Genomic DNA, 24245 nt, shown 5'->3' on the forward strand with positions numbered 1-24245 from the left:
AAACCCAATTATATATAAATTTTCTACCCAAACAGGAAGACATTTCATCTGCAGGGAGATGCAGCAGGTATGTTACAATCACAAATGTCATGATTATTTCTGCTCCGTTATACAATGCACATGTAAAGAGAAACAAGCACTCACACAAAGCATTGGATCGTCTGTCAGTCTAAAAGACACATACATATATTGCAAGTTTTCAAGCTCCTGCTCGGTTCATTCAAATTCAGAAACACACAAATACATCTGCGATTAATGCATAGGATTACTAAAGAAACATTAAAAAAATGGTCAATAAACCAATATTAGATTTGATAGCAATTAGGTACACAATCTCTGCTGTCCCAATTGTTTAGTTTTCCTCATTCAAACTCTTTACAATTCACCATGATTTTATCTTTGGTCAGTGAGCACATGTCTAGGGTACCAATTGTTTATAGAAAACTTAAAATCCACAGCTCATCTTCATTTCAAAAGTAGCTCTGAAAAAAAAATGCCCTAGTTTACAAAGGGATTGCAAAAGTGAAGCATGCCACTCTTAGCAATAAATACATCTTTATATGTTCCTTATCGACCTTCAAAGATACATTTGAGCTCAGATATCATATATCTGAGTGCTGTTGTGCCAAAAATGTGTGTCCTTGTGGTCTAGGGTGGTTAAACAAGACTGCTCCATCATCAAAAAATATTCTCATGGTTTGAGTATAACATGCTTTACAGATTGATCCCAGGGTAAATGTGAGAAAAGAGCAGCAGCTTAGCTCGACAACAGCATAGAGTCCCAAGCAATGAGGAATAATTAAACAATACAGAACGTTGTTTGGATGAAGCGCTGACAGGGATCCAAAGATGCCCCCTCGACCTCTTTAATTTACAGTCAACAGTCGTCCATTACACCTGGAGCCTGTACCATGATGGTGGCTGAACAAACGCAGGGTTACAGGATTAGTTTTGAGTTGACAAAACCAAACCAGTCCAATCCAGCTTTGTTGGTACCATGATGCTGATCATCAACTTTCTGTCAATGCAGGCTTGATCCTGAGTTAATGGAGCACGTGCACATGAAAGAGTGACATCAGTAATGAACAGCCAATCAGATGCCTTGAAACTGTAACACACTTCTTGAGAGAAAGTCAGTGCAATTCACTACTAAAGATTAAAATACTGAACAATATGAAGAATTTAAACACATTTACAAGATGAAATTATCTATCCATGAAAGAGGAAAACTTAAAGAAAACATCTTGTCTTATAAGTGCAAGTAAAAGTTGTAAAGTTAGTTCATAGAGTTGATCATATTTATAGGTATAAAAAAAACTTACAAATCTAAGTTCATATGTAATCATGTTTAAAGCTAGTTTCTAAAACGTATTTATATTGCATATTATCTATATGTTTATATTAATTTAAAATAAAAGCTTAATTACTATTAAACTAAGCTAGCTTGTGTAATGGATTAATGGTACAATAATTATATAAATCATAAAATAATTATAAAAAAATCATCATCTCTAAATTCAGACAATTTTATCTTTAAAAATGTTTTACTATGTATCATCCTTTAATTTGGAGTAAGAGAAACTGGGGGAGTGGCTTTATTGTGTCAGACATGAGTCACTTGGCTTGAAGCGGATTGGTCAAATTTCGCTTTGAGATCTCTAAACCAGAACATAACCTGCCCCAGAGCAGGTTATTTGTCTTCTCTTTCCTCTTCTTACCTCCTATTCCAGTTTGTGAAGCAACGAGTTCACCTACTGCATTTAGTCCTCAGTCTGTTGATATATATAAAGCAGTCAGGATGAAAACATTACCATGAAAACACCCAGTATGAGTGATATAATAAGTAGAAGCAGATTCTAAACCACCATTTCAGATGGTTTGTCTGACAAAAAGAGCAAAAAAGTATGTACTGTTTCAAGACAAAAAAATGCATTGGATTTTCTAAGGGTTTCATTACCGCTCTGGGGCCAGTTGCATATAAGGTTTAAGGTTCAGTTTGTTTTCTTTAAAACTGGTCATAATTTTTTTTAATTCAGTTACATAAAAGCATACATTAGTCTAACTTGAATCCCAAAATAAGACTGAATACCCCAGAGGCTAAGTTTATGCAACTGCCCCCTGATCTGAAAGCCGACTGCAGTTTTCTCATAAAAACATTTTTAGCACTAAAAAATGTTTTCCTGGATGTTTCCTCCTGTTAAACAGGCTAAACGTAGAAGAGTGATCAAATTAAAGGAAATACAAGAATCTTGTTATTGAGCCATTAGTTTATGTTTCCAGGGTGCATGTGGACAATGGAAATCTGAATGAGGGAACTGGCAAGAAATCACATCCACACATTAGTTGCTAATGAGGAGTTAATTGCATAATAAACTGGTATGATGTAATGGCAATAAGCAGAAGCAGGTGGAGAAGGACAGAGATCCCAAATGATTGAGTGACAGGGTTGAGCCTTTGGCAATGGAGTGGATGTGACATCAAACATTCATGAAACACAAAACACTTAGGAGTGGTTCCTCAATTCAAAAGGGAAAGGGAGACAATCAGAAGTAATAAGCAGCACAACATTTATTCGCCATTCCAGCACGGTTCCAAATCTCAAGAGTATAAACTACAAATTCATCACTTGTATAAGTAAAAATCCTACAGACACAGAGTAGCTTCTACAAACTAAGGTGCAGTCACATCAGTGATATTTCGTCAAAATTTCACAGAAACTAAAGGTCCACTGTCTATTGTCAAAAGTGGAGAGATGTATGAAGCAACACTCACACAAGTCATTTTCTTAATCAAACCAAGCCGCTTTGCTTTGATCAACATGGCAAATTTGCATGACCAACTTAAACCCATTGTGAAATCTGTGTGGGCAAATACTTTGCCTTCACACTAAATTCTAGATTGCGTGGATTCCTACTGAGATGACTGGATTTGGTGAATGTGACCGCAACTTAAAAGGGCAATAAAAAGGAGAGATGATTCAAATTTCAGACTTTAGAAAAAACAAACAGATGAGGATAAAAGCCACCATATTTAATTTTTCTTTCATAATTTTGGGCTGGTTTTGTTTTTCCTCTTTGCTCTGCAAATGAGTGTAATCCTGGGTTCTTTTAAACAATGAATTTCCATGACATTTCCAGTTGTTCACTATTACTGGATAAGGAATCTTAAAAATCTTTTTAATGAGATTACTGTGGCATATTTAAGTCTATGTCAGATAGCAAGTAACACATAAAATGAGATTTGAATGCGGTTTGAATGCCTTCTGGGCCACCATACACCCATCCAAACCAGTCACATATCAAATCTTTTATTTAAAATGAGTAAAAAGACTCCAGTAAAAAGTCTATCTTATGAAATAATTTTAAACAGAGCATAACTAGAAGATTATTCACAAATGTCCATGATTTTTAAGATTTTATTCATTTTCTAGACCTGGTAAGCATCATTCTAAAAAAATTACTGATATTTCCAGGTTTGATAAAACCGCCGGAAACCCTGATCATCTCAGAGGATTTATTTTTAAGTCTATATGAATAAACAATGGATTTTATTTATTAAAAAAAAAAAGTACCCTCATTTGCACTCTGGTGAACTTGATACATTCATTCTGTGTGGCTTGATAAACATTCATACATGATAAACATTAAAATGAGAAGAAATTTAATAAGATGCTATACAGTCTCTGGAACCACATTAGGTTTACCCTGTGTAATTCATCTCTGCAAGCTGCTTTCCCCTCAATGATAATGATCCTAAACGGCGATCCAATGGGATCCTGTTGGGATGATGTTATAGATCATTACAGTTTGCAGTCCACACACTCACACATATATATGCTTTTGCAAAAATGGAATAAAAATCAAAACAACACTTATTTGCTCAAGCAGTTTGTGACATGCATGAAAGGGGAAAAAGCCATAACCCAAATCCAAACATGTCATCCAGGGAAAGGTGTGAAATCAAAGAGGTGCATGAACGACAATGAGGGGATCCGGGAGCACAATAAACGTGGGATTTTAGTCATGCTGGAGGAGGTGTACAAGGTTCACAGTGGAGAATGACAGCAAATGTGAAGCTGCAGACAGAAGCAGTCAGTCCCAGAGGCGGGGGAGGACTGTCATAACCTGAGGAGCTGCATTCTCATTTGTCAAAGACGATAGAAACAAGCTCAACAGCAGATGCCATCTCATGTCATGAGACAGATGGACACGGGAACGTAAAGGAGACATGAGTGTAGTGAACAGGGAGGGAGAGACAGAGAGACCAGAAAGACTGAAGTGTGCAAAGAAAAGGGGAGGACATCGGTTAGTTGTTAGAAGTCAGCTGAAGTAAGGGATTTCTTTCGAAATTCCACAGTCTCAAAGCTGGTAATAAGAACAGCACCTGAGGAGGGTTGATCTGAAGAATCCACTACTGTTTCCTCCCCAACCTTAGTTTCAGGCTGACTCTGATCTAGCTCTATAGTGGGGGCGTCGCTGTCCTCTGAATCAGAGAATAAACAGGATATATAGGAGAGTACAATTAATGATTCATTTGGAGGAAATCATAATTCAAACTTTGTGTGTTAATTAATTGTTTTGACTTACTGCTCTGGTTGACGCTGTCTGTGGTGGGCGGCACTACAGGATCTCCTGTGTCATGGCTGCTCGAGGTGGTTGTGTCAGCAGATTCAGCTGGTACCGGCTCCTTTTGTGTTTCACAGGAAGCTGACTCCACCACTGAATGTGAAAAGACACTTAGGTTTCACTACTAAGATAACAAAGTCACTCTGACAAACGTTTTTCATCTAATATTTATATTTTATTTAATTTCTGCTTCATTTCAATTAACAATTTTTTTAATAGTTTTAGTTTTTAGATTTGCTATGTGTGTATATATAGTGTGTTACTATGCAGTTGGTAAAACTTTAAAGTATGCTTAATTTTTTGTTTGCCACAATGTCTTATGCATTACTTAATTATAATTATAATTTTGTCATCAGTAGGTGCACATGCATGGAACTGGCTCCACTAGGGGGCAACGCTAACAGATGGGTTGTTGCTTGCAAGAACCAATAGAAGAAAGTATCAGAAAACGGAAATAAAAACAATGGAAGATGAAGGTATAGACAACAGCAACAGATATGCGAGGAGGTCAAAAAGTACCCGCGTTTGTACAACTCCACTTTGAAACAGTATAAGGAAAACAACTCAGTGCTGTCCTCTTCAGGTCAGGAGGACTATTACAGTCGTAGTGCATATACATCATCCGTCTGAACAAGTTACTGCCAGTGGAGTCTAGGTTAAAATGCTAGAACACTTGACTGTGTGTGAGACATAATGGCAGATGGAAAAACGAAGCATACCCAGATCTTAGCAAACACTGCAAAAAAGAGAAACTGTGATGTACTAAATAAAGACCATAATTATCCCACCTGTAGATGCACTTTCTTTTCTTTCTGGTTCTTCTGGCTGGCTGGGGGTGGTATCCGTGTTATGTTCAGCTGGATTGCTCTTAGGTTGAGCTGGACTGCTTTCAGTGCTGCTGGGCCTCAGAGGGCTCTCGCCCAGACTGCTCTTAGGAGAAAGCATCTCCATTTCTTCACCCCAGTCTGACACAGGCTGGTGACCGTCCAGCGGGGAGAAAGGGCTGTGCGGTTTGGGTCCCTCTGGTGTACTGAGTGTCTCTTGTGGGGAAGGGATGTGGACTTTGGGTCTTGGGGTACGTTGCTCTTTTGGGCTGGGAGTAGAGGTTGCAGGAGAGGTAGGGGTCTTTTCTGTTGGTTTAGCATCTTTTGAGTCTTCCTCGTGATCTGCTTTTTCATCCTCTTCCACATCTTCCTGTTCACCATCGCTGGCATCCTCCCACTCATCATCATCTTCTTCAGCGAGGCCTCCTTCATCAGACTTCTGCACAGCAGGAGAAGGTCAGGAACAATTGAAACTCAGACTAATTAAAAGCAACCTTCACTCATATGGCTCTTCAAAAGAACTCTTAGTACCATGATACTCAGTGTTTTCAGGCCTCTTACCTTGTCCGACAATGGAGCCTTGAGGGTGCCATCCTTGTTCTCGTTTTCCTTCTCTTTATCCTTCTCCTTCTCTTGCTCCTCCTTTCTTCCTTTCTCCTCTTCATTTTCCCCTTCCCACCGATTATCATGCATGCTTTAGGAAGGAAGGATGTTGGTCAATGAATATTAATTCATGAAATGCTCCCTAGAATGAAAATTTCTCTACCTATAATGCCAAACAGCAATAACAGGCATCAAATCATAAACCCTGTTTCCACCTGGTATTAAGATGCGTTTTTGTGATCTGATCACAAGTGGTGACGCTAAATACAGGTAGAAATTGGGTCTAAAACCTTTTTTTTTTTTAAATTGGATCCTGGAAACCACATATGGAGGTAGTCAAAAACATGTGATGTTGTAGTGGAAATGGTGATCATTCTCACAATGTGAGAACACACCAAAACAAGCGATTTAAATGTTGCTGCTTTGTACCAAACACACATATGTAGTCCTTCATACTTTGCATTCGCTTCCTTTCCTGCTAACCCGAGTAACATAGGTTGATCTCCTTCAGATGCATTTAAAACAAATGTTAATACCAGGTGGAAACTGTAATGTGTCTTGTCTGACTACTTGTGATCAGATTACAGAAACTGCATCTTACTACCAGGTGGAAACTGGGCCAACGTTTAGAGAACATAACTAAAGCCTAGTGGCTACTAGAAAAAGGAACAAACTCTTTAATGGGGCCATCAAAAATGGTGCATATAAGGGTCACTTATGGCGACTCGGCACGGCTCGGTTCGGTTTGCGTTTCCACTGCAGTTCAGTACCACTTTAGAGTGGGCGGGATTATTCACATGTCGTTATAGATGCGCCGCCTCTATTGCCGCGACTCCTGAAAAACATTTTCATTCTGCATCGCCCCATCAAGCTCTCGCTGGATCCACTCCTCTGCTCAACGAGAGGAACGTTTGTACTTCCTCAACAGACAACGAAACAATTTTTGGTTGTTAAAAAAGGTGCGCTTGTTCAAAACAGTTGCGTTCGATCCTTCGCTGGCTGTGCTGATTTAAATCTAGCGGTTCTGTTGTGTTTGTGTCGCAAGTTCAGTGACGCAAGTTCAGTGACGCAGGTAGTGACGATTCTCTCCGGCCAATCCGTGATCAGCAGAGTTTACACGTCACGTTTTGGTAACGGTACGGTTCACTTGGAACCTCAACCGAGGTGGTACTAAAAAAAAGTACCAGGTACTGTACCCAGTGGAAAACCCCCCAAAAGTGAACCGTACCGAGCCGTACCGTGCCGTACCATGCAGTGGAAAAGCGCCATTAGTGTCCTGCATGAGACAATCAAGTTCCCAAGCGTGGACTTTATAGGGCAGGGCTGATATGTCTAATTCCACCTGTTTTAATAGGACATCAACACAGGAAAGAAAACCGGTCTAGTTAAGTCATATCATAAGATCGCTAGAACACTGATGTCTAATCCTGCTCCTGGAGGGCCAACGTTTTGCGGAGTTTGGCTCCAACTGGCCCAAACACACTTGAAATTTCTTGTAATCCATGAAGATTACGATTAGCTGGTTCAGACGTGTTTAATTAGGATAGTGGCCCTTCAGGAGCAGGACTGGACTCGTCTGCTCAATGCTGGTGTGGTCCTGAAAGATGGATCATTCTCCACAATTCAAAGGACTATTGCATACCTGTAGCTTTTGCTTTGACCGCGACCCTTCCCTCGTCCACGGCCTCCCCGTCTGGGTTTGCCCTGTCCCATGAAGTCCCCGAAGGCTGGTGCCTTGGGCGGCTTCTTGCTATCTTCTGCATAAGAGAGATTACAGCAATATTTATCCTTGAAGGGTGACGTGGGGCTGAGCAAGACCTTGGAAAATAATTCTGCGTCTGAAATCTGTGGTGGAGAGAGATGACCCTGGGCTCACAGTAATAGATGGCCCCCTGTCATTCTGATGGATTGCCCTATGCATCACTTTTCAGGATGAGAGGAGGGGAATGGATGAGAAAAACATGCAAATGTGCCCTTGATTTGACAGCACTGTGATGAGATTTGACTTGAACGTTGTGAGGTAGACACTGGGTTTGTAAGGCACTCAAAGTCAAGACATCAGCAAATGAGCATGTATCAAAAGCAGCAAGAATTTCTTCAATGCAAAAGATGCACTTTGGTTTGTTATGAGCGACAGCTTTTGAATATCAATATTCAGGAGAAAAATGTAATGTAAAAATTACAATGTTAGGGAAAGAGTGATCATAGATAGAGGATTGTGCCTTAGCAGGGGATTGTCGTTTGAGTATAAGCCAATTGGTAGTATGCTACAATCCTGAACATAACAGAACACATCTTTGATTAGGACATTTAGTTTTGCTGGATTGAACTGAGAAGTACCCAAAAGAAAGCACCAAAGTGAAAAAATTAATACAACATTTTATTTTAGGTGCTGTGCTGATGTCCTCATTTAAAACATCCCAGAGGATGCAGGGCATCATTTTTACTGCAAATGTTGAAAATTTAAGACTAATTCTGTAACAAAACTATACACCTATACACCCACCCACCCCTATATATATATATATATATATATATATATAATGTGTGCTAAAGGATCATTAAGATAAAGAACTGTTTACAAACTTATTTACCACTAATTAGCCAAAATTAGAGTGTCCTGAGGCCTGTTGTTTTTACCCAGGTAAGTTTGCGAGTTTTCGGGCTCAAGAAGGTGGGTTGGTTTTGAGCAGGTTTCGTCGCCATGGTAACTTGCGCTACACGACTACCTTGCTTTGGAGCAGGTTTTATTCTGGGTTAGAGATTGCAAAACCAAACTAGACCAATCAGCTTTGAGCAAAGTGACATATATCCAATGCAATAAAGCCACTCCCCCTGTATCTGAATTGCGCAGACTCTCGCAAGAAGTGAATCAAACCGATGCTCTCCATGCTCCGAGTGACAGCCTGTTTGCTGCACTTGTCACACTTTCAGGTGCACGCATTCCAGAGTTGATCACAAACTCTGGATCAAACTTTGAGTTGACAGAGAATGTTTATATCGAGCGTTGTGAGCCCACTGAACCTGATCTAAACCAGACTGGATTTGTTTGGTATTGTTAACTCAAAACCTACTCCGAAACTCAGAGTGTGTTCAGCTAGCTTCATGTAGCAGGCCACAGGAACATTTTTTCTGTTGCTAGTGTTGCATTTACTGCGAGTTTTTAAGGAGTAAAAGGTCACTCAAGTCAAGAATGCAAGGAGTTGCCAGGTGCATGTTTTCTGCTCAGCAAAATGACTGGGAAGCAAGTTTGAAATAATGGATGGGCAACTGGCAGAAAGCAATGATGAGGAAATGTTATCTCAGCTATCCAGCAAACTGTATTTTAGATAATAGATAATCCAATCAGATACACACACTCCCACTGTAACTTATTATTAGAAACTATCAGCGCAGGAATGGCTGTTGGCTTGCACTCAGACTAGGGCCAATGTGAACTGTGAAGGAGGGTAAAGAGACACTCGCCACACCCCCACACCCACCCTACCCCCCACCCACACAGTCCCATGCCTTAAGCTGACCTGAAGGTCCACTGCGTTGCTGTACTTGGGCATTGCGCCCCCTAGCTGCTGAGAAACCACAGCACAAAACATCACCAAAGAGCCACAAAGACAGTTTCACAAAGTGTAATAAATGTAATATAAAATGTAATAAATGTGTATAAACGTGCACCTGTAACTACTCTATGCTTTTGCTGGAGTATTAGTCTATTGGCTGGCTGTATGAAGTAATAGGCACTCTAAAAATGTGGGGTGAAATTCATGGTTTGTGTAGAACAGGTGTCAGGTGGTCACTGTGATGGGTGTGGAAGTATTTGTGTGTGATTTACCTCTCCTGTTGCTTTGTTCTTGTGTGCCCTCTCCAGCCACAGCTGAGTCCTCCTTGAACCTGTGAAAACGCCACAGGGTCACTGGTCGTCTCATTCTCACCTTGTCAGCATGAATTACTCCTATACACTGAGTATTTATCTGTCTCTCTTTTTAACACAGAAATAAAATTGTTAGAGCTAATATTATAGGCATAATCTCACTGATGCCATTCATGACATTCTTCTGCTCAACACAAAAGGAAAAATGTTAAACAAAGTACTGGCCTCTCTTTGCCATATAGTGAATGTGTAGTATTTATGTCTACTTTCGTGTTCTACAGAAGAAAGTAAGCCATATGGGTTTTGGACCAAATAAGAGTGAGTAAAATATGACAGAATGAACATTTTTAATGAACTAGCCCTTTAAGGATTCCATAGCTCTATGGCATATTCATAGTTACAATAGTGAACATTTATGTTTTTGATACTCACATTGTATCTGTTTTCTGGACATCCCACTCTCGTCTCCACTGGCCAGTGGCGTTACGGTGACGAGCCAGTCGTTCTTCGTCAATCTGCTCTCGCTCCTTTTTCCAGCGGAGATACTCGGCTCTTTCTCGGCCAGTCATGGACAGAGTCATATCCACTGAGCTTTTACCGCTTGGCCTACGATTCTGTTATGGGATTAAAAAGAGAGAAAGTAAGTCTGAAAGTATAAATAATATTCTGGTCTATACCATTACACAACCATGGGGTTGGTAAGGTTTTATCTGCCAAATTGTGAAATATTACTACAATTTAAAATATCCGATTTCTATTTTAATATAATTTAAAATGTTATTTATTCCTATGATGGAAAAGCTGTATTTTCAGCAGCCATTACTCCAGTCTTCAGTGTCAAATGATCCTTCAGAAATCATTTTAATGTACTGATTTGGTGCTTAAAAACATTTCTTACCATAATCATTGAAAACAGTTCTGCTTTTGTGGAAACTTGGACAATTTTTTTTCCAGGATTATTTGAAAAAAATTAAATATCAGGAATGATTTGAAATAGATTTTTTTTGGTAACATTATAAATGTCTTTCATGACACATTTGAACAATTTAATTCCAGTAGAGTACTTGTCTTGTAGTTTAAACGAAAACAAACAAATCAATGTGCTTCGTACCGTCCATTCTTTCTCAACCTCGGCACCAGTCTTCACATTGTCAAAGTCAACTCCACCCCAGTTGCGCACGTGACGCCGGCTTCCCTCCTTGCGGTCAGTTTCTAGTATCGGCCCATTACGCCGTGGGTCATCAAGGAAGTTTCTGATGGGGTTCTTCTCTCCATCAGTCTGCAAAAGATACATGTTAAGTGTGAATGTGCACGTGTATCAGATTGACACTAGAATGATACATTAAAAAGAGAAAGTTGGGTTGACCAAAACATACTTTTTGACCTCTCTCATATTCAGCAATCTTTTCCATCTCTTCATTCATCTTCTCTATGTTCTGTCTTCTTTTTTCCTCCCACTCCTGAGAAATTGGATATCAACTCCGATTAAAATGGCTTGTAGATTATGATGCTAGTGTCTAAAACTGTATGTCCTAATTTCTGTATATTTTATTGTGTCCTACACACCCACAAATTACTTTGTAAATAAATTAATGTACCACAACAATGTTCTACAATATCTCAATAACAAAATGATTAGAAAAGGTCACTGGTGACCGTCAGTAGTGACCTTTGATTTCCTGTCCGAGCCTGATCCTCCTTGTGTTCCTCCTCCACCTCTTCCTCCTCTCCACCCTCCTCTAGAGGAGCGTTCAGTACGAGCTGGACCCTCTCCACCTTCACCATCCTGAGGTTGCCTCTCCGACCATGGTTCACCTTTGTTTGAACGAGGCTCTCTTCTTCCGCCGCGTTGGACACCTCTGCTCAGCCGGCCCGATCCGGTTCTGTGGGGGGGACTCTCACCATGAGGCAGACCAGACTCTTTTTCTTCTGGGCCCTGGTCACCACGATGACTAGCTGGTTTCCTGTCATTCGCCACACGCTTCTCCTAGAAAGGCAGTATGAAGATTTAGGTTTTTAGTACACGAGTAAAAAAGCTCATCATGACATTTTTATTCAGTCAAGTTCATAAGACCAGCGTAGTTTTAGTATTATTTATATTTCAATCTTTTAAATTACCATATGCTTTTATATTTTCAGTTTTATTTTAGTTTAAGTATTAGGCATTTTATGTGCTTGTCATTTATATTAGTTTTTTGATTAATATTTAGCTTCAATTTATTTTTATTTCAGTTTTAGCAATAATTTTAGTACTTCAAATTAAACTTATTTTATTTCAATTTGTTCCCAAAGCAACATTTCTAATTTTATTTTTAAAGTTTAAGTAAACATTTTCATCATTTTATTTTATTCCAGCTTAATGTTAATTAACAAAAAAATGATTTAATCATTTTAGTTAACAATAACAACACTGCATTAAATATAGACCATGCCCAATAACTGGAAATCACATTCTATACAGAGCAACAATTTGCATGTCCATCTGTCAAGTTCAACAAGTATATTTGAATAAAATTCTCACTTTGCAGTTACTGAAAGGCATGACCTTCACAGACCACAATAGGAGGGTCTATCACAGCTGCGCAGACCATCTGTGATCCACTGAAACTCTACAGGTATTGATTAAAATACTCTACAGCTTGTCTCAGCCTTCCTCAGGAGGGAAATTAAAATCCTCAGAGCTGTGAGGAATGGGAGGGCCAATTAACTTCTACATGCTCTTGTCCTCTATTGGAGCTGATGCAAATCATTAGCGGTCTGAGGTTATTCAGAATCAAACTTGAATTAAAAAACATAGTACAATTATTAATACGGAATACTTACATATACTGCTTCTATTTAATATTTTATTTTTAAAAAGCCAAAAATATCTGATGAACTACAGGCTTTAGGGCTGTGAAGATATAGATCATAGCTATTTTTAGGGGTGTGCAATATGTATAGTCTATGATAACATTACTGAACAACTCCTTGCCTTCACCTATTGCCGGTTTTAGTCCAGTCATTCATATTTCAATATTCAAAATCTCACAGCATTATTTATGCAACTGCAATTGCAGTGTAGATGCATATATGCCACCTCTGAGTTGCATTAAACAGTCATTTTTTGCAGAACCAATTATGATAATACCATATAATGTAATTTTATGGTAAATTGCTATTCTATGAAAATATTCTGACATCTGTCTTTAACGCAGCTGATTTGGACAAGTCAACGGTCACTGAGAAGTTCTCCTTTTCCGTCTTTCTCCGTTCAGACTCAGGCTCATGAGGGCGGGGTTTGCGAGGTGTTGTCACAGCGATGCCCTCCTGTTCAGCCTTTTTCTTATCTTCCTGTATTTCCTGGTGACACAAGAGAAGACAAGCAAGCTGAATTAATTAATAAAAACTGACCAAGATAAAAGCCTTGAATCTGAGCATCTCAAATGCTCAATCCATGTACAATGAATAACACTTAAAGTCAACATAAAGAATTATTAGCAGTACATCAAATAAACAAATTGTCAGAGTGGCAGCAGTTAAATTCACCTGATATCTCTTGACCAAAGCTTCATTCTTCTTCCGCAGAGCTTCGATCCTTTTGTCCAGCTCTGCATCTTTCTCCTCCTTCGTCTTTAGATCCACCACAGCAGACTGACAAAGAGAGAAAAAGAGAAAAAGGCAAAAAAAAAAACACTGATTATATTACAGTTTTAACACATTTGGTCTACATGTTATAAATAATAAAATTAACACAATTCCCTATACAAGGTATCTGATATATACAACATTTTTATATATCAGGACCCTCCAGTTTTTTTCATCTTGACATGAACCATAACAGAATGATGATAGCGAGCCTCACCATGGCTGGAAGCCTGCCCTAAAGCAAAAGGTGGAGAGCTGAAAAAATCCCTGAACCTAAACGAGAGGAGACAAGAATGCAACAAGAGCAAAAACATTTTTTTCCCTCAATGAAATTGCATGCATTATCACACGACCATAACTATTCATATCACATAATAGGAGAGGTTGGCATCATCATAAACCCTCTTATGAATACAGACTATATAAAGCCCTGCATAAGCGTATTAGTGAGAACATAACACTATGAACAAAGTAGCCGAACGTTTGAATACATTGCCAGAGCGTGTTTACCATAAATTATGTCTCTGAAACAAGTGTGAGGACTATCACTATGTACCAATATCATCAGAGAAGCCGCCAGGAGTCTATGTGGTCAATCCAAGAGGCGAGCTAACGTAGCTTTTTGATTTGTTTAGTGAACCATAAAGGCAGGTTAAAAGATATACAGACATTCTTCCGCCTATATAAATGAATGATTCAAAGCTTTAAAACTTCACACTGTTTTACCTCTAGCAAGTGCGGCGCCCCTAAAAGTGGCTTGTAAGGTGCAGTCGACCGTTGACAATACTTCCGTTGACAACAGCTTCCACTTCCAGAACGGATGTGAGCGTCAGACGGAATTTCAAAATAAAAGTCATTTAGTTTGATATTTGACCAATTTCATATGCCACACGCAGCTTGGAAGGTCAAAGAGAAAAGCATTTAAAAAAACAGACAAGGGTATAATTAATTAAATCACTCTTTACACTCACATAGACTTACTAATAAAAGTCTCATAATTATTAGAACACTGTAAAATCAGATTATGGTGCATTGTATCTTTTAGGCGTAAAGCATCATCTGCTGGACACCTCTTGACATGTAAGAATTCGTAAATCTATCTGATCCATCTGCCTGTCTACTCTAGAATGGATCCACTAAAATTACTGCACATCTCACTCAGTTCCACTGGATAGACAGATCACAAAAAGCTCTGGCTAGATGTCTTTCTTGATTTTCAAGATTCACTACTGTAGGATACTGTCTTTGAGACAAATAAGCACAAGGGTAAAGACTCCTTCAAAATATGCTGTAACTTAAAATAAAATAACGGCTTGTACAAATACACAATCATATAAATGATATATAATATTTTCTAGTAGCCTAGTCGTGTATAAATCTTCATAATGCAAATATATATACAGGGTCGTATGTTTATATGCAGGCATTTTATATATAAAGCTCAAAATAAAACAATAAATTGCTTTATTTGTTGCTATGCATCACTCTCAACAATATACAACCCCCATTTCTTCCCACCGTCATTCACCCATCTGAACAAAACAAAACCATATTATCCATAATTTCAAAACTACTGTAATGCAGACATTAAAAGATGCATGTGATGTGATGATACAATGTTACATGCTTTCTATTACTATATTTACTCAATTTAAAATAAGTTAAGATAGATAGATGGATGGATGGAGAGATAGATAGATAGATAGATAGATAGATAGATAGATAGATAGATAGATGGATAGACGGATAGATGGACGGATGGACGGATGGATGGACGGATGGATAGATAGATAGATAGATTTGTTGTTGTTGTACTCTTATTATGTTATGGCAGTCTGAAGGGCTCATCTCGAATCAAATCAAGGGTCAAATAAATAACTTTAGGGGTTCCACTGCCCCATGACTTGTCATGGTGCTTCTGCGCATGCCCACTACAACACTCACTGAAGGTAAACAAAGAGGAAAGCGCACAACCGGCCTCAGTCCTGCCTAAACATTAAACACTGCTCTCCTACCGGCCTTTCTGTCCGATCAAAACATGGATGGGATATTTTCATGTCGAGCAAGTATTAATTATGACCAAGGCGGCAGGAAATACATGGAGGACTTAGTGACGATGAAGCAGGAGGATGAGCCGAGTGAAGATGAACTGGACGCCGCCGAACGTGGCGAGATCGCGGCAAAAGCAAAAGACCAAAACCCCGACGCTTCAATCCAAGACTCCATCCCCGGATCTATCACTGTTACTTATGTTCAAGACGATGAGCCTAGCTCTACTCTTCAGCAGGCGGCGATGCCCTCCTCTCACCCGTCCAAATACAGTCGTCGGCCGCGGGCTGTGGCTATGTTCGCCGTGTTCGACGGACACGGAGGTCCGGACGCCGCACGCTTTGCTCGCCGCCATTTGTGGGACCACATCAAAAAACAAAGAGGCTTTTGGTCTGAGGACGACGACGAGGTGTGCGCTGCTCTGCGAAAGGGATTCATCACTTGTCACCATGCCATGTGGAAGAAATTACGTAAGTTATGAAATTGAACGTCACATATACACGTTCTCGTTTAACACTGAAGTCTCTGCCATTTTATGGACGTGCAAGGGAAAGAGTCCAGGCAACTGATCATTTTGAATAAAGGTTGCAACATCCGATTTACCCCGCCAAAATAAGTTGCACAACCACTGCAGGCCACACCAAACAACTAACCCATATCTGAAATAGAGTGACAGCACATCAGATCAGAATAGTGTTTTGCTTACAGAAATCACAGCTCAACACCCTGCTTAAAGGTGCATTAGCGTGTTGTGCAACTGACTGAGTACCTACAACAAAAATGTGTTAACTTATTAAATACCTATAGGCATAATAAACATAAAGGTACATGTAGACAGAACAGAACAAGCAAACCAAAACAAACGACAAACTATAGGCATTGGTTTAAGTTAAGACCAGCAGCTTGGACATTTTGCCAAACATTTGCCTTTTTCTTCAACATGTATAACAGAATTTTCTGTGAGCTATCCATTTTAAACAGAAAGAGTTACTTCACTGATCTGTTTTTGAAAACTATATAATATGCTTTCTTATAGCGGAATGGCCAAAGACAGTTACAGGACTTCCCAGCACATCGGGCACAACTGCAAGTATTGTTGTAATACGACGTGACCGTATGTATGTTGCCCATGTTGGGGACTCAGCGGTGGTGTTAGGGGTGCAGGATCACCCCTCTGACAAGTTCATTCGAGCTGTAGAAATTACACAGGACCACAAACCTGACCTCCCGAAGGAAAGGGAGAGAATAGAGGGGCTCGGTGGCAGGTGAGTTGTTCTATAAAACAAGTAAGCTCACACAACTAATGTTAACTGTATTCACACACTCTTGGTACCTTCTGCTTTTGGTAAATGATCTGTGGAGGCATGAGCTAGCGACACAGCTGGATGAGATTATTTTGCAATTTGATTGTTGGCTTTCATGCTGTCCACTTTTTTGGTTAACCGTCACAAGTAACCATCCTTTTTTCTTTTATTTTATGTCAACACTCATCAGGAAAACACAAACCGGTGCCTGTTTCTTTCAGCCCTGTATGTCCACAGTGGTCTAACTGGTTTTTGTTTATGCACCCACAGCTTCAAAGTGGTACAACATAACCAAACATGCTCTGGCATTTGTCCACATTATCATAAGCTAAACACAAGCTTTCTTTGTCTTTTAGCCTGAAAGAACATAAGCATGTCAACATGATATAGACCAGCATCCAATGGCTTGTATCATTGTCTTGCCAGTTGCCACTTTAAATGTATGTTTCATAATGGCTTAAGTGTCAACAATGTTTATACTCTAGTGAATCAGGCTTAGTTTTAGGTAGAGGTACAATTATCTTTGGTCAGCAGTTTTTTGTGCATTAAATTTTAACTATGATGAGACCCAGCAGTGATCATTGTCACACCTCTCCTCTAGTGTCATTAAAAAGTCTGGAGTCAATAGGGTGGTGTGGAAGAGACCCAGACTGACCCACAATGGACCAGTAAGAAGGAGCACAGTCATCGATCAGATCCCATTTTTGGCTGTGGCCCGAGCTCTTGGTAAGAGGTTTAAGCTATTTCATAACAAGAGGTCATCGTTGCTGTTATGATTGGAAAAACAGTGATTAAAATGTTGAGTGAGTTTCAATATATCTGACAAGTCAGCAGAGATTGTCTGTTGTTCTGAGAATTGCAACATGCCACCATGATATACTCTGTTCTTTAGCTACGACAAGCAGAATGTTGAATTGCAACACATGCTGTTTAGGTGTTTAAACTGAGTTTAGCAAGGTTGTCAGGGCTCAACAATGAGGACTGTGCAGTGGCCCGGGTCAAGTGTGAAAGACGCTCAGGACAGTTGACGGAATTGTCATTTTATCATGCTTGAATGAACAAATAAATGTAAAATTATGTCAACAACATGCTGCTGCTGTATATGTGTCCTTAATGTTAATCAAACAACAGAAGAAAAAGAGAGAATCATTCACTGCTCCTGTCCTGACTGAACATACAGTGAAGTTTCAATGGTATGTAAAATATTAGTGGTGTAACAGCCTTATTTATTAATGCAAGGTTGCATATAGGGCTGCACGATTAATCGAATGCAATTGTCATGCGCATTTTGATAGTAATGCCGGTTCTGTAATCAGCAGTAAATCATCATCACGTGCTTTCAGATGGAGCAGCATTTACTACACAGAGCCGTAATTCACTGACAAGTTACGCAAAAAAATCGCTTCTTTTAAAATCGACGATTTTATTGCGCGATTCTGAAATCGAAGAAATCGTTCGCTATAATGACAGCTGTTTGCATAGCTTCTGTGCGTATTTGGAGTTTCAACGCGAGAGCGCCCTCTGGCCTTTGGATGGAGATTTACTGCTGATCACAGAACCGTGCTTCACTGAAAGATACGCATGACAATCGCAGCTTCTGTCGAATCGCAATCTCGATTCCATTTCGATTTATCGTGCAGCCCTAGTTGCATAGGTCAAATGGATGTGGTATCTTTTCTTTTTTTGTAGTGGGGCCAGTGAACATTTTGGCAGCATAAGTAAAAACCCAGTAGGGAAAATCTTTATCACTGAGCCCTGGTTGTATATCAAGGAGATGTCAAGCAGTTCTAAGAAGAAATAGTTCACCCAAAAATTAAAATCTGTAATTATTTTAATTCTCATTTTCAGGTGTACTGTTCCTTTAAAACTTCTAGATGATTTTGAAGGTGATTTAAAGATCTTATAATGCCAATCAAAACCTTACTGACTAAATGTGTCCAAATGCCACTGATTTTTACATGCTTTTTGTTGTTGTTGTTGTAGTATGCATCCAATAATTTAATGCACATTAATGTGTCTTCAGGTGATCTGTGGAGTTACGACTTCTACAGTGGAGAGTTTGTAGTGTCACCAGAGCCTGATACCGCTGTTATCAAACTGGATTTGAAGCAGCACCTTTACATCATCTTAGGCAGTGATGGGTTATGGAACATGGTATCACCACAGGAGGCTGTGTCTATTTGCCAGGAAAATGACAATGCCAAGGTCAATAATTTAAATTTATGTGACAGGAAAGGTCTTAGTTGTCTTTTAGAAACGTTCACTTATCTGAATGTTTATTTTAACAGCCAAAGAACCAAAAGGAAAATGTTTCAAATGCTATTCTGCTCGTGAACCATGCCTTACTGAGATGGCATCAACGCATGCTCCGTGCTGATAATACTAGTGCCATTGTTATCTGTTTGGAGCCGTTCGGGACATCCTCTGAGTGCTTGCCACCTTACGAGACTGTGTATAATCTACAAGGACCAAAGTGTGGCTCCGTTCCTAAATCTTGCACCAACTCTTTGCCCACTCAGGTTAGGAATGTTTCAGATTTTCTATTTAAAGGCATAGTTCACCCAAAACTGAAAATGTACTCCCATCAGGCCATCCAAGATGTAGACGAGTTTGAATCATCATCGGAACAGATTTGGAGAAATTTAGCATTCCATCACTTGCTCACCAATGGATCCACTGCAGTGAATGGGTGCTGTCAGAATGAGAGTCCAAACAGCTGATAAAAACATCACAATAATCCACAACAGACTCTAGTCCATTAATTGACGTCTTTGGAAGTGAAAAGCTTGGTGTTTATAAGAAACAAATCCATTAGTAAGGCATTTTAACTTTAAACCGTTGGTTCTGGCAAAAATACCAGTCCATAATCCATAATAATGCTTCTTCCAGTGAAAATGTCCATCCCCTGTTGTCCTCTCACATCAAAATCCACTGACATATTTGTTTAAAACTGTTTTGCTTGTAAACGGTGCTTGATCTGTGCATATTTCTCTCCTAATTCAGACAAGATATCAAGGGTGAGCAAGTGATGTAATGCTAAATTTCTTTAAATTTTTTCCGATGAATGAACAAACTCATCTTTGTCTTGGGTGGCCTGAGGGCGAGTACATGGTCAGCAAATTTTCTTTTTTGAGGTGAACTGTTCTTTTAACAATACAACAGCGGTGTCCATTCAATTAATTAAGGCCTGCTTCATTTTATAAGGCTACACGCTAAAAAATGTTGGGTTGAATACAACCCAGTGCTGGGTAAAATAGGGACAAACCCAGCAATTGGGCTGTTTTGACCCAGCGGTTGGGTTAAATGTTTAACCCAACCTTCTGGGGCATTTTTTAGAGTGTATTGTTTTTGTTTTATACTGTATTTTATTGTGGATTTAGATTAAAAATAACACCACACTCAAGCTTCATACATAGTTCCTTGTTTTATAGGGTCCTGACACTCAAGTACAGCCCATCACGGAGCAGCAAAACGGCAGCTGTGAGACGAGCATGATATTTGAATCATCTCCTGATAGCCTTACAAACTGTGAAGACCTGCCTTGTAATGACTCACTGGAAAATGAGGCCCATTGTGACAGAGTGCCTACAGGCAAACGGATGCTAGAGGATTCCTCCTCACCTGTGCTGAAGAAACCCCGTCGTAGTTTGTCCCATTCCCCTCTTAAAGAGTCCTCATGTACATCTTCAAAGAAACTGAGCACACAGTCCTCGGCGAGGAGCGGTGGTGGCGGCAATGGTCAGAAACCGTCTGAAATTGTCCAAGCGCTGCTTCAACAGCATGGGAAGGCTGCTGTATGTGTTTGCTGACATTCATGGTCCTAATACAATGCAATCCGTACACTTAATGCTGGACAGTCAGACTCTCATATTAGTTGATATAAGCTACTGAGAAACCAAATCCTAAAGCAAGTAACAATGTCAAAAGAAAGAAAGAAACAAACAAAAATCACTCGCTTCCATTCACGACACTCATATTTTAGTCTATGTTAGTGGTATATTGTTATACTTTATATTTTGCAGACTAATGCAAATGTTTAGATTTTGTTTTGTTTTGATGGATCAAATAGGGATTTATGCACTTTTTAAGTTGAATTTGTGCAGTCTTTTTGGAAAATTGGAGGATTGTGCGGAAAAATGACCAAAAAAAGAAGAAAAAAAAAAGAAATTCTATCTTCTGAGAAGATATTTCCCTACAGCGTACATGTCGTCTGTTTCAAAAAGATTTAATCTCTTTGGGATCAATGTTATAGTTTTCTTTGTACATGGTTTTACTGAACAAGGAGAATGATACATCATTTCTAGTGTTCATTGCTATCTTAACCCTGTGTCATAAGGTTTAACATTGTATGCAAGCATGAACTTTATGAATTATACATTATGGATTTTAAACATTATGGTTATTTTAATGTTTCAAGGATTTCATTAACATTGTTTTTTTCCTATGATGGGAGAAATTGTCATTCTAAACTAAAGGTGCTGCTATGCTAAACAGGTCAATAAAATTTTTGAAAACTATGCTCTTCAATAAAAACATTGAAAGTTATTAAAGGGTCCAATTAAAATAAGAAATATGATTTCAGTTTGCATTAAGTTATTTTAATATAACTAGTTTAAATAATTTCAAGACATCCTTAGACGATAAGAACCACTATACATTCATTCATATTTTTTTTGTGACTAAAACCTCGTTTTTCCGAAAGAAGCCGAGGTTGTGCGAAATAGCTTGGTTGGTGATCACGCGATACTTCGATGTAAATAAACATCAGCGTGACGTGATGTAACGTGCACGTTTATCCAGGCTGTTGTGCAAATTTTCAAATTTGGAGATGCGCATATGAGCGTGAAACAAAGAAATATTTGCTTTATATAACACTTCACCTTGATGTTAACGTTAATTTTAACAACGCGTCAGATTCGTTCAGCGAACAAAAAAACCCAAACCATCCACTATTGGTCAGAAAGGTCCAAGTGCCCACCTTTGCCCTAACTCTATTGGCTATCCGTCTCCGACGCTAATCACTGATTGGCCAAAGCATCTGTTGTTTCCGCTGCATGCCATCTTCACTGTGGCGTTTTGTGAGGACCTCTGTTGATCCGAATTCAAAACAAAACCTCTGGTTAGTACAAATGTCGCTTCATTAAAAATTCAACTGCACATTTCTTACATACATCACATATATATTTCTTTCAGGAAGTCAGAAAAGTTCTTGTCATGGCTCGGTTTATTGTCTTTGAAGCGTTGTAATGACAGCGGTATTGGCTAAGCTAACGTAACAGACTGGAGATAGTTGATATGATGAAATGTTGAGCTGACAAAACTCACAGCTGTGTTTTCTCTGATACACTCTTGACATCTTTTTGGACATTGTCTTACATTAAATTGTGTTAAATGTAATGTAAAATGTAACTAAATCAAGAGCTACTCACATTATTATGATGGCAATAAAGGTATTTACATCCTATTGTTTGGTTAACGTACTAGCAAATCTTGCTGGAGTTGATTTAAAGTGTTTTATTTTGTTTATCTCGCTTGTCGTAGCAAGTCTGTGTTAGATCGTTTACAGGATCAATACTTAACAGGAATGGGTCTTTTGTGCAGATTAAACTGAGCCAGACACATCTGTGCCTTATTTGTTTACATCCATCTGCAAGGTGGATGGTCTGTAGTGATGCAGTTATCATATGTAGCCTTTTACTTCTGTTGAATTTAGAGTAATACTGAGATCAGGATGATCAATGAGGCATCTCTGCATTGATGTTTAGTGTAATGATCATCTTCTCTTGCTCTGCTCCAACAGGGTACTGAGTGGTTGGCCATGGCGTCTGACTCCCCGCGCAGACCGAGCCGCTGTGCTGGTGGGGTTGTGGTTCGAGCACAGGCTGCAACGTAAGACCATAATGGCTCGTTTGTGAATAAAATTACAGCTGTAAAGCCTGTTCAGTATTGTAAATGTTAAGATTGGTTGTCATAAACAAAAAGGTGACAAAACATTGCATTGGTTCACAAACGTTTAGGTTTAAATGGACAGGTCTCTTCTTGTGTGGTTATATTATTTTCATGAGAATTGTTTTTACTGTTTTGCAGAGAGCAGTCATACATGGAGAGCGTAGTTACGTTCTTGCAGGATGTAGTCCCTCAGGTAAATGTTTTTTTTCCCCTTAAGATGTTGCTTTTTTTCTTCTGTGTTGTAATTTAAAGTCCATGTTGGATAATGCTTGATTTTCAGTGTATTTCTGTTGTAAAAATGTTGAGAGCCTATGAAAGACTCCCTTTTTAGACATATAAGTCATAGCTAGTGAGAGTAAGAACAATTTAGTTAGAAAAAAAAATCTAGCCTTTATTAATCTTTGAATTTTCAGGCATATACTGGGACACCTCCAAATGATGAAAAAGAGAAGATAGTTTGGGTCCGTTTTGAAAAAACAGACATCAATGGTAAGTTTGTGCAATGTGTTTTGATTCATTAAAAGAACCAGCTCATATGAATCATCTGTTTGTTAGTCAGACTACATCAGATTGGTCATGCTGCATGTTTTTGATTCACTAAAAAGAACTGACTCATGGAAATAATTTGTTTGGTCACGCTGTACTACTAGATGTTGTGGGAAATTTTTTTTTTAAATGTTATTTATTTATTTTTAAATTGTGGTTTGATGCGTGCTGGATATGAACACATTGGGTCTTAAGGCCCAAGTACTGCAACTTTTTATTTTTTGTTTGAATGTTTGAATTGTAGGAAACGTTTTCCTCGTCGAAGCAGAGACCAGGAGACGTTGGGATATTTTTCATACAGAAGTCACTCTTTATTGAGGACTCGTGCGTCGCTGCAGTCATCCAAGTCTAACTAAGGCAGTGATACATTGTAGTTTATATACATTTAAGGGGGAGGGATACATTCATTAGAGGTGGAGACAATCTAACCCATAGCATGCAAGTGAAGTACAGGAATCAGCCCGACACCGGCATTTTCCCAGCCTTGATCTCATCAGCATAACAGTGTCATTCAAATGCATAGGTGCTAATCCAATCAGTATAACTACTCAAAGACTGGGACAGCGGCACCAAGAGCCATTACAAACAAAAGGTGATAGTCTCAGTAATCTGGTTCATTTGACTAACAATAAGAGAACAGGAACAGACAGGAACCTCTTGCTACACTTCACCTTAGTTTTTCATGTGATGCTATGTCAGAACATAGGCTCAGCATATTTTAAACAGATTCTTACATTTGTAATCCAACAGTTCCCCCTTTGAGAGTTCTAATAACTCTCACAAAATACAAATTTAGACACTTAAAAGTTCATTCTTGTAACCTGTGATCGTTACAGGCACATAGCACTTG

The 24245-nt window shown here is 39.1% G+C and overlaps 3 protein-coding genes across 6 annotated transcripts in view; 2 read left to right on the plus strand and 1 right to left on the minus strand.

Annotated features, from left to right (window-relative positions):
• Positions 1-1699: 1699 nt before the first annotated feature.
• Positions 1700-14881, minus strand: LOC107685066 (coiled-coil domain-containing protein 9-like). 4 transcript variants are annotated; one of them, XM_016481525.1, is made up of 15 exons: positions 14274-14880; positions 13765-13820; positions 13449-13553; positions 13101-13262; positions 11590-11907; positions 11297-11380; positions 11032-11199; positions 10353-10534; positions 9882-9940; positions 7695-7809; positions 6011-6143; positions 5414-5888; positions 4587-4718; positions 4384-4482; positions 1700-1772 (listed from the first exon to the last, which is right to left on the minus strand). In XM_016481525.1, exons 2-15 carry the CDS (start codon positions 13765-13767, stop codon positions 1768-1770), a joined length of 2040 nt encoding a protein of 679 aa, XP_016337011.1. In that variant the 5' UTR covers positions 13768-13820; positions 14274-14880; the 3' UTR covers positions 1700-1767. The 4 variants fall into 4 exon arrangements, with proteins under 4 accessions (XP_016337011.1, XP_016337010.1, XP_016337008.1 ...); XM_016481524.1 differs by lacking the exon at positions 1700-1772 and adding an exon at positions 2121-3775 and having other exon boundaries at positions 14274-14879; XM_016481522.1 differs by lacking the exon at positions 1700-1772 and having other exon boundaries at positions 2121-4482; positions 14274-14881.
• Positions 14882-15335: 454 nt separating this feature from the next.
• LOC107685067 (protein phosphatase 1D-like) lies at positions 15336-21335 on the plus strand. Its single transcript, XM_016481526.1, has 6 exons — positions 15336-16066; positions 16633-16861; positions 17502-17626; positions 18924-19105; positions 19189-19419; positions 20332-21335. Exons 1-6 carry the CDS (start codon positions 15586-15588, stop codon positions 20707-20709), a joined length of 1626 nt encoding a protein of 541 aa, XP_016337012.1. The 5' UTR covers positions 15336-15585; the 3' UTR covers positions 20710-21335.
• Positions 21336-21943: 608 nt separating this feature from the next.
• The window catches only part of LOC107685068 (breast carcinoma-amplified sequence 3-like), a 269249-nt gene continuing 266947 nt past the window's right edge, over positions 21944-24245 (plus strand). The window contains exons 1-4 of the mRNA XM_016481528.1: positions 21944-22019; positions 22701-22789; positions 22988-23042; positions 23263-23338. Of these exons, the coding sequence (XP_016337014.1) occupies positions 22719-22789; positions 22988-23042; positions 23263-23338 (202 nt within the window). The 5' untranslated portion in view covers positions 21944-22019; positions 22701-22718. The remainder of the gene's footprint in view (positions 22020-22700; positions 22790-22987; positions 23043-23262; positions 23339-24245) is intronic.

Source organism: Sinocyclocheilus anshuiensis, unplaced genomic scaffold (assembly GCF_001515605.1).
Source record: "Sinocyclocheilus anshuiensis isolate Anshui unplaced genomic scaffold, SAMN03320099.WGS_v1.1 scaffold914, whole genome shotgun sequence".
Classification (NCBI taxonomy): domain Eukaryota; kingdom Metazoa; phylum Chordata; class Actinopteri; order Cypriniformes; family Cyprinidae; genus Sinocyclocheilus; species Sinocyclocheilus anshuiensis.